This window comes from Bidens hawaiensis, unplaced genomic scaffold (assembly GCF_021521415.1).
Source record: "Bidens hawaiensis isolate Kalapana, Puna unplaced genomic scaffold, B.hawaiensis_p1.1 tig00059916_1, whole genome shotgun sequence".
In the NCBI taxonomy this organism is placed as follows: Eukaryota; Viridiplantae; Streptophyta; class Magnoliopsida; order Asterales; family Asteraceae; genus Bidens; species Bidens hawaiensis.
In genome coordinates, this window is record NW_027500795.1 from 36,070 (window position 1) to 46,697 (window position 10,628).

The following is a 10,628-nucleotide window of genomic DNA, read 5'->3' on the forward strand; positions in this document are numbered from 1 at the left end:
TTGTTGTAAGAAAATTCTGCCAGTGGCAGATGAGCTTCCCAACTACTACCGAAATCGAGGATACAAGCTCTCAACATGTCTTCTAGGGTTTGTATGGTCTTCTCGCTCTGCCCATCAGTTTCTGGATGATAGGAGGAGCTAAGCTTCACACTTGTCCCAAAGGCCTTTTGCAAAGATTTCCAGAACCTGGAAGAAAAACTGCTGTCACGATCAGACGTGATGCCCTTAGGCACACCGTGACGGGAAACGATCTCACGAATGTATACCCGCGCCAACTTTTCCGTAGTGTAGTCTTCACGAACCGGGATAAAGTGGGCGGATTTTGTTAGAATGTCCACAATAACCCAAATTGAGTCATGACCGCTAGGCGTCCGTGGTAGCTTGGTGATGAAATCCATAGCTAACTCTTCCCACTTCCACTGAGGAATAATAGGTTGTTGAAGTAGCCCAGACGGCCTTTGATGCTCTAACTTGACTCGCGAACAAGTCAAACATCTCATCACGTACGAAGCGATATCTTTCTTCATCCCGGGCCACCAATAATGGGGTTTAAGATCTTGATACATCTTGTTGCTGCCTGGATGAATCGAGTATCTGGACTTGTGGGCTTCATTTAGAATAAGCGTCCGAAGAGGCTCAGAGTTCGGGATCCACGCTCGGTCAAGAAAATAGAGGATGCCGTCTGACTTGGTTTCGAATTTCTGCTCGGCTCCACATGACAAAACGCCCTTGAGATCACCATTCACAAGCGCTTGATTCTGAGCTTCACGAATTAAGGAAGGAAGGTTGGATTGAATCCGAATAGAGTACAGCTGGGTCCTTTCTTTACGACTCAATGCGTCAGCCACCACATTAGCCTTTCCCGGGTGGTAGCGAATTTCACAATCGTAATCGCTGAGAAGTTCGACCCAGCGTCGCTGCCTCATGTTCAACTCTTTCTGATTGAGGATGTGTTGTAAGCTCTTGTGATCGGTAAAAATGACACACTTTGTACCGTACAGGTAATGTCTCCAGATTTTTAGGGCAAACACCACTGCACCCAGCTCCAGGTCATGTGTGGCGTAGTTCTTCTCGTGCACCTTGAGTTGTCGTGAAGCGTAAGCGATGACCTTCCCTCGTTGCATTAAAACGCAACCGAGGCCCTGATTCGAAGCATCGCAATAAACGGTAAAGTCATCGTCACCTTCCGGAAGTGATAGAATCGGTGCATGGCAAAGCTTATTCTTCAGAGTTTGGAAAGCTTCCTCTTGATCTTGTCCCCACACGAAAGGTTCCCCTTTCTGGGTCAAAGTGGTTAAAGGCAAGGCAATCCTGGAGAAGTTTGAGATAAATCGGCGGTAGTAACCGGCCAGACCAAGAAATGAACGGATTTCGGTAGGTGTTTTAGGCGCTACCCAATTTCTGATGGCTTCTATCTTGGAAGGGTCGACGTGAATGCCGTCGACATTGATGACATGTCCCAAGAATTGAACTTCCCTTATCCAAAATTCACACTTGGAGAACTTAGCATATAGTTGCTCTTTCCTGAGAAGCTCCAAAATAAGCCTGAGATGAAGCTCATGATCGGTCCTCGAACGAGAATAAATGAGAATATCGTCTATGAAAACAATGACAAACTGATCAAGATATGGACGGCAGACGCGATTCATCAGATCCATGAAGATGGCGGGAGCATTGGTCATTCCAAAAGGCATAACCATGAACTCGTAATGACCATAACGAGTTCGGAACGCAGTTTTCGGGATATCCTCTTCCAGAACACGCAACTGATGGTAACCAGAACGCAGATCGATCTTAGAGAAAAACGTAACACCCTGGAGCTGATCAAAGAGATCATCAATTCTCAGTAACGGGTACCGATTTTTGATGGTGAGTTTATTAAGCTCCCGGTAGTCAATGCACATACGGAAAGTCCCGTCCTTCTTTTTGACGAAGAGTACTGGGGCTCCCCATGGAGACGAGCTAGGGCGAATGAATCCCTTGCTAAGAAGTTCTTGAAGCTGATTTGATAATTCTTGAAGTTCCGACGGAGCTAGACGATACGGTGCCTTAGCAATAGGGAGAGCACCAGGAATAAGATCGATACGAAATTCCACCTGCCTGCTAGGAGGAAGTCCAGGCAGATCTTCGGGAAAAACATCAGAAAATTCACGCACAACTGGAATGTCCTGCAGTCTCTTGTCTTCGGATTCCTTGAGAGTAACATGAGCTAGAAATGCGGGATACTTCTTTCGAAGGTACCGACTGGCCTTTAAGCAAGAGACGATCCTTAGGCATCCACCCGATTTTTCGCCTTGAATAGTTAGAATTTCGCCAGAAGGTAAAGGGATACGAATAAGTTTCTCGGCGCAGATTACTTCCGCGTGATTGCTGGACAGCCAGTCCATTCCCACAACTAGATCGAAGCTTCCAAGACGAAAAGGTATAAGGTCAATACTGAACGATGTGGTGACAAGAGTAAGGGTGCAATTTCGGATGACAGACTTGTTTGGACTCTCCACTAGCAAGTTCAACAGAAAAGGCAGGGTCCAACTCGGAAATTTTTAATTTCAGCAAAGGAACCAATTCGCAAGAAACAAAGCTCCTATCAGCTCCTGTATCAAATAGGACAGACACCCAGTTGTTGTTAAGAATAAACGTACCAGTAATAACATCGGGGTTTTGGCGTGCTTCGGCAGCTCCAATGGTAAAAGCCCTCCCGCGAGCCGGAGGGATGTTGGTGACGCGGGGGCATCGATTTCTGTAATGGTCCATAGCGCCACACTCGAAGCAGCCTCGAGCAGGGTTAGGCTGAGGGTTAGCATTCCCCACAGCCAGTTGGTTGCCAGGACTCCTGCATCGCTCCACCAGGTGCCCGAATCGTCCACAATTCGTGCACTTGCGGCACGACTCTCTAGTTGGGTGATGATAAGAACATAAGTTGCACTTGGGATGTAGCCCAGTATATTCCTTTCTTGGTCTTCCCTGAGCTGTTGTGGCTGGAGCGGGGGCTATGGAGTTGATAGGCGTAGCATCAGTGATTGCAGCTAAGTTGGTCGCTTTCCGCTTCCTATTGCTCCCCTTTTTCGCTTTCCCCTCGGAGGATTTGCCCTTACCCTGTTGCAGAACACCAAACTTGAGCTGTTCCCTGGTCAGAAGGGCAGTGAGATCGATCGCTGCCTTAAGTGTAGTGGGGTCAACTCCAACCGCAATGCCCCTCATGGAGTCCGGAAGACCGCTGATGTATTGCTCGACAGCGCGAGAAGCTGGGTAACCATATGGGGCACCAATAAGGAGAGTTCATGAAATCTCTCCGTGTACTTCATGTGATCCGCGCCCTTCATCATGTGCGCCCTAAACTCAGCCTCCAGTTTCTGGATCTCGGTTCTCGGAACGAACTCCTGCGTGACTAGCTCAACAAACTCAGCCCAGGGCAGGGCTAGGGCCGCGTCTCGTCCCCTGGTTCTTATCTCGTTATTCCACCACGTGAGAGCCCGTTTGTGGAACATACTCGCCGCGAATTTGACCCTGAGTTCATCCGGGCAGGAGCACATGTTGAATGAAGCTTCGACTTTCTCGAACCACTGGAGAAGAACAGCGGCTCCCTCGGTTCCACTAAAACTTGTAGGCCTAGTGTTGGTAAAAGCCTTATAGAGCTTATCGGCCTGAAGAGTGGGATTCGGTTCTGGGGCTTGTGGTGCACCCGAGGTTCCTTCTTGCCTCATGTTGTTTACTAGACCCGGGAGAACTGCTGCAATTTGCTGCGCTATGAGGGCAGCGAGGTCAGCGGGGTCAGCATTGACGGATGAGCGACGAGGAGGCATTCTATAAAAGAATAAGAATGCGCATTAGTTAAATTGAGAATAAAGAATAACTGGATAAGGAATTGCCAAAGAGTACATCGCTACTAGATTCACAGTTAATGATGCAACACATAAGCACATAGCAAGCATATAAGTGTGGGCATGTGATAGTGATGCATGAATTATCTAGAGTCAAGGGTCCTAGGTTATAGTCTAGGTCGGTTTCCTAATTCCCTATAACCATTGGCTCTGATACCAATCTGTCACACCCCGGTCGTAATCGGCGGAAAAACCGAGGCGTGGCGACGGGGTCGTGATTGATTGAGCACAATAGATTTAAAAGTCTAAATGCATAAACTTAAAACATGTCAACATTTCAACAATTCAACAGGTAGCAAATTCGTTCCATTACAACAGATAATGCTAACATCAATCCTAAATGTCTTCCATCTAAGGCCTCTATCAGCTATTTGCTACTTCCTGCTTCATTTCCTGAAAACATGTAACAAAAACGTCAACTACATAAAGTAGATGAGTGAATTCATAGGTTTAAGGAAAAAGGGATTATACACAAGCATACTAGACTAAGTTGTAGGGGTTTATATATAGGGTGTACCATCGGCTAACCCACCACTCCTACAACTTATCCTACCATGCTTGGGTATAAAGCCCGGTTTTAAAAAGGTTTGTAAGACAAGACAAGCGTACCAGACTAGGTTGTAGGGGTTTATATATAGGGTGTACCATCGGCTAACCCTCCACTCCTACAACCTACTCTGCTAAGCTTGTTTATATTTGTAAATCTAAGGTATAAAGATAGGTCAACTAATAATGTAGTGATAAGCCCTACACAAGCATACTAGACTAAGTTGTAGGGGTTTATGTATAGGGTGTACCATCGGCTAACCCACCACTCCTACAACATATCCTACTATGCTTGGGTATGCTTATCAACTCAGCCAAGACTGCAAGAGTTATGTATAATGATCCCAAGTATTATTCCCATGCATACAGGTGTAATGATATCAAGGATATATGTATAAAGATACCAAAGAATCATATGTCACCATGTCTTGATGATAATGATGATAATGCATAATGATCACACGAGACCTGACATCAACCCACACAAGACCACACGATGCTACTTGATTTCTATGATGGTAACCCAAATCGATCACTTTGGATACCATGAGAGAATTCTAAAGCGTCCACTTTAGTATCTCTTGGATTCCTAATCGATCACTTAGGAAATCCTTCGGATTCTTAATCGAACACTTAAGAACCCCATAGGTCACGTGTATTCTAAATCGAACACTTTAGAATCCCACATCTAGTGACGGCCTGTCTACCAATCGACCACTTGGAGACCAAACATATGCACTAGTGTGACCTATACTGCCTATGTTCACACGACCACTAGACTGTCCAATGAATGATGTGTTTTCATGATAATGTATAACGGGCACATGACTTTGATTTCCAAACGTCCATTGTTCCCTAAGCGATCAATGATTCCCATGTTTACTCCTGAATAACTGATTAGACATACACAACTTCCGAGAAAGTTAAGGTATGAGTAACCTGCCATGATTACTTGTTTCCCCAATGTTCATTGTTTGCAAAAGTTTTGCCAAGAATGTCTATGATAAAGAATGTTTGAATAAATGAGTTTTGTCAAAACGTGTACAGTTACCATGTTTCCACCCCAATGATTTGAAAAGCTTAAAAGAAAAAGGGGGCTATGAACTCACCTTGTTGGCTAAGTATGGTTGCTAGGGTGGTCGAGTGCTGCCAAACGTCGATCCTCTAAGTCTAGACAAGGACATAATAGGTTAACAACACGCTTTAAGTCTAAGAGTATAAGCCTACGCGACCTCGAGCAAAAACCAAGATTTAAAGTTGAAAACAAACTGATTCTGGCACATTCGGTCGAATAAGGGCAGGTTCGATCGAATCAGCTACTTGTTCGGTCGAATATGGTATTGGTTCGGTCAAAGGGGCTGGGAAGAACACGTTCAGTCGATTGAGGACTCGTTCGGTCGAGTAGGATGTACATTCGGTCGAATACAATCGTATTCGGTCGAATGTGTATTCTGATTCGGTTAGTCTGTTCGTTTGCCCACTGGTTCGACCGAATGGTCTCTTGTTCGACCGAATAGGAGATGGTTCGACCGAATAGGGGTCTATTCGACTCCTTCAAGCCGGATGACGGAGAAACCTACGGGATTTTGACGATTTTCATGATTTTTCGCCCAAAATCAATGTTTTATACATGGAAATGCTCGGAATCCATAGGGCTATTGATTCCTAACGTTTATAACAACAAAAGTATGCTTTTTGACACCAAAAATGACGATTTTTGACCAAGAACACACTTGAAACATAAGTTGGGGGTTTTTGCTCGATTCGGGGCCGGATTTGATGATAAAAACGTATGATTTTCAAGAAGATCTTACCAAAAACAACAATAAACAGATTGGTGAACTCGAATTTTGGATTGAACAACTTTCTCTCACTACTCTCTCTCTAGAATTGGGGTGTTTGGGTGTGGGTGTGGGTGTGGAAGAGATGAAAGAAAATGGTGGAGTTTGTTCTTGCACTACGCTTATATACTCGGTTCTATCGGGTTCGGGTTTCGGTTACCTACGGGTCAAGGCTAGCTGAGTTCATAAGTTTTAACGAGCTAGAACTTTTCAGTAAAAATTTTATAAAAATCATTTTTCAAGTAATCGCTTGAAATCTTTTTAAATAAAAACCTTTTATTTTTTTTTTGAAAACACAAAATTAATATTTTTCAAACATAAAAGTTCTTTTTATGAAATAAACATTTTTAGCTGAAATAAACAGATTTTCCAATGATATGGATTCCGAACTTATCGTCCAGAACCCAAAGTGTATAGTTTCCGATGATTTCTTGATTTTAGTTTACCAGTCAAATTCCAGGGCGTTACAGGAAGGCGGATGCGGGCAAGCTAGTTGATAATCATGCCTCCCATGAGAAGACAATTGAATCTTTGAGTGCTGGGTGCGCTGCCGCTGCCGCTGACCGTGATTGGCTGTTAAAGCATGCCATCTGCAAGGTATTTCCTCTTATTATTTTTCTATCTTTCTCCTTTGCTTAGTATTTATTTGTTGTTATGTCAGGATGCCCAACGTATCATTACTGATGATGATATGATGAAGAGTGTTGGGCGCCTTGTTACCGCCGCGCAACAACTAGGGCACAAGGCTGGTTTCCTGGAGGACGTTACGTATTTGCGTGATAATCTCCCTCCTGAAGCCTATGTTCTTCATGGCACCGATGTGGAAGCGGAGTACAAAGTTGCCGAGGCTGAGTATGATGCTCTCTCGTTTCCCATCTTATCTGTCCTTGCTCAATACGCCGAGAAGGAAAATGGCAACTGTTGCTGAGGAGGTCGCTAGATCCTGCGCAGGCTGGTCTTTCTGCCAGTCATGGTGATGATGGTAATGATGCTGCTATGGGTCAAGATCAAGCAGCGAATAGACTAGACGACGTCGATTAGGTATTCTTCTGTTGATTTGTATAATTGGTAGGATTGTATTTTTCTTCAGCGGATGTTGGTATCCGCTTTGTAAATACTTAAATTTGTATATAAATGAAATGGAGTTTTTGCTTAAGTTTCTTCTGTTTTTGCCATTTTGAAATGCAGAGTATCGTTTTCATTCATTATCGATGGCCCTTAGCCCATCTTTACAAGGTGAAATCGATTTACATGTAACACCTTCGCAGTTGCGTTGCGTTCCATGTTCTTGGAACCGGCGAGCCATCGAGCTGCATCAGCGCATAAGCGCCCTTCCGTAATACTTCTTTTATTTGGTAAGGGCCTTCCCATGTTGGCGTTAACTTTCCTTGTGCTTGGTCTCGTGATGCCTCGTTGTTGCGAAGGGCGTAATCCACTTCATTGAACTCAGAAATTTTCACTCTTGTGTCATAATACTTCTGTAGTTGGGTTTTGTAATTTTGTTCGCGCATTGCCGCCAACTCTCTTCTTTCTTCCAGAAGCATTAAATCAAGTCCCCTTTCGGTTTCATTGTTGGCTTGCAGTATTATTCTTGGCGATGGCACCCCGATCTCTGCCGGAATCATTGCTTCTGTGTCATAGGTTAGGCTAAATGGTGTTTCTGCGTTGCTTGTAGTCTTCTGGGTGCGGATTGCCAAAAATACGTGTGCAAGCTGATCGACCCAGCCTGACCTGTACCCTGCCAATATTCTTTTTATGTCGCCAACGATGTTGTGATTGGCACGGTCCACCTCCCCATTCCCTTGTGGATGGGCAACAGAAGTGAACATTTGAGTTACGTTTAACTCTTTGAGCCAATCCTTGATACGTTAATATGCGAACTATGTTCCATTATCGCTGACTAAATTCATGGGTAGTCCGAAACGGCAAATGATGAACTCCCAAATGAATTTCTTGAATTTGGTTGTGTTTATCGTTGCTACTGGCTTTGCTTCAATCCACTTGGTAAAGTAGCCATTCGTCATAATCAGAAATTTCGCTCGTCCTGGCGCTTCGGGAACAGCCTTATTATATCTATCGCTCATTTCTGGAATGGCCAAGATGATGTCACTGGAATCATAGCATTCTTGGGGTGTAGAGTGTTTGGCACATGGCGTTGACATTGGTTGCATCGCCTTAGTTCTTTTTCTGCATTCATGTGCATGCCCGACCAATAGTATCTCGTGTTCATTATCTTGGCTACCACCATTCTTGGACCTGCGTGAACCCCGTAAATTCCTTCGTGTACTTCCCTCAACAGATAGTTTGCATCTTGTGCATCCACACATCGGAGAAGCGGTCCCAAATAAGATCGTCTATATAAAATGTCATTCTGAAGTGTATAATTAAGTGCCTTGTGTCGAATCTTTCGGGCTTCTGCTTTTTTATCTGGTAAGATACTCGACGACAAGTAGTTGATGATTGGTGTCATCCAGTTTGGTGTACTCGCTGAACATACATAAACTTCTCTCATGATTGTGGAAGGGTTTGTAGCACTTCGACACAGACATCTTTGGCAAGGTGTTTGAAGCTAACGGATGCCAATTTGCTTAGGGCGTTGGCCTGTTTGTTTTCGCTTCGTTTCACATGTTTCACTTGGCATGTGATGAAGGTTCCCATTAGCGCCTTAGCTTGCGCTATGTATGAGGCCATCTTTTTGTCTTTTGCATCATATGACCCTTCTATTTGATTTGCTACTAACATTGAATCGGCATGCGCCTCCAAATGTTGAACTCCCAGTTTTTTGGCGATTCTCAATCCTGCAAACAATGCTTCGTATTCTGCTTCATTATTCGTGCTTTTGAACTCCAGATGTATTTCATACGTGAAGTCTTGCCCCTCTGGATTGGTGATCTTTAACCCTGCGCATGCGCCTTCATCGTTTGATGCCCCGTCGATGAACAACTTCCATATTTCTTCTTTTTGTTGTTTAACGGGGGGTTCCATCTCCTTTAGGCATTCCTCTTCTTTCCCTTGAGACACCTCTTCTATGAAGTCTGCCAAGACCTAACCCTTGATTGCTGGTCTGGGCTTATATTTAATGGCGTACTCTCCCAACTCTATCGCCCACTTCGCTAGTCTTCCAGATAGTTCTGGTTTGGCTAACACGTTTTGTAGGCAATAATTGGTGAGGACATGCACGTGGTGTCCCTGGAAGTATCTCCTTAAACGGCGCGCTGCTTATACAAGTGACAGGACTAGTGTCTCCAAGATGGAGTATCTTGTCTCTGTGTCTGCTAGCGTGCGACTCACATAGTAGATGTGTGTTTGAACTCCATCCCTTTCTACCATCACAACCGTGCTAATTGCTCGTTCTAAAGCCGCTAAGTATATGATGAACGGTTCTTTGGCACGTGGTGCTGTTAACGTTGGTAGTTCTGCTAAGCGCGCTTTGATTTCCTGGAATGCCACTTCTGCCTCCGTTGTCCATCGAAACTGTTTAAGATAGTTCCTCAGGGTTGAGACAAATGGAAAGGATTTTTCTGCATGACTTGACAAGAATATGTTGAGTGCGACCAATCGACCATTGAGCGTTTGCACTTGCTTGATAGTTTTCGGAGAAGGCATTTTTGCATTTTTGCTACCGCCTCCACTTTTACGGGGTTGGCTCTGAAGCCACCATTAGTAACGATTACTCCCAAGAATTTTCCCTCTTCCATCCCAAAGGAACATGTTCCTGGGTTAAGTTTCATGCTGATTTGGCGCAACGTTTTGAAGGTTTCTTCGATGTCTTTCAGCATTGTTGCTTCTGCATAACTTTTGATTACCAAGTCATCATGTAGACTTCTAAATTTCTCCAAATTTGGGACTTGAATTCTTTTTCCATCAGGCTTTGATATGTAGACCCTGCGTTTTTTAGGCCAAACGACATCATCTTGTAACAGTATGTTCTGTTGCTCGTTCGGAACACCTTTTTGTCTTGATCACCAGCCGCCATGTGGATTTTGTGGTACCCTTTATATGCGTCCAGGAAACATTTGTATTGGAAAGGGACAATCGCGTCCACCTTGAGGTCTATTTATAGTAAAGGGTATCAATCTTTCGCGCACGCTTTATTGAGATCCTTAAAGTCGATGCACATGTGCCATTGGTTATTTGCCTTTGTTACCATCATCGGGTTGGCGACCAATGTTTGTATTGGATTTCACGGATTATTTCTGCGTCGATGAGCTGTTTAACTTGTTCATCACAGGCTTTGGCTTATTCCAGTCCCATCTTCCTACGTTTTTGTACCACTGGCACAAAAGCTGGATTAACTTTCAACTTGTGTTCCGCCTTGATTCTTGGAATTCCTGTCATGTCTAACGGAGTCCATGCGAAC

At 44.3% G+C, this 10,628-nt stretch overlaps 1 protein-coding gene across 1 annotated transcript; it reads right to left on the reverse strand.

Annotated features, from left to right (window-relative positions):
• Positions 1 to 7,515: 7,515 nt before the first annotated feature.
• Positions 7,516 to 8,097, reverse strand: LOC143602850 (uncharacterized). Its single transcript, XM_077079830.1, has one exon. It carries the CDS (start codon positions 8,095 to 8,097, stop codon positions 7,516 to 7,518), a length of 582 nt encoding a protein of 193 aa, XP_076935945.1.
• Between the last annotated feature and the right edge of the window lie 2,531 nt (positions 8,098 to 10,628).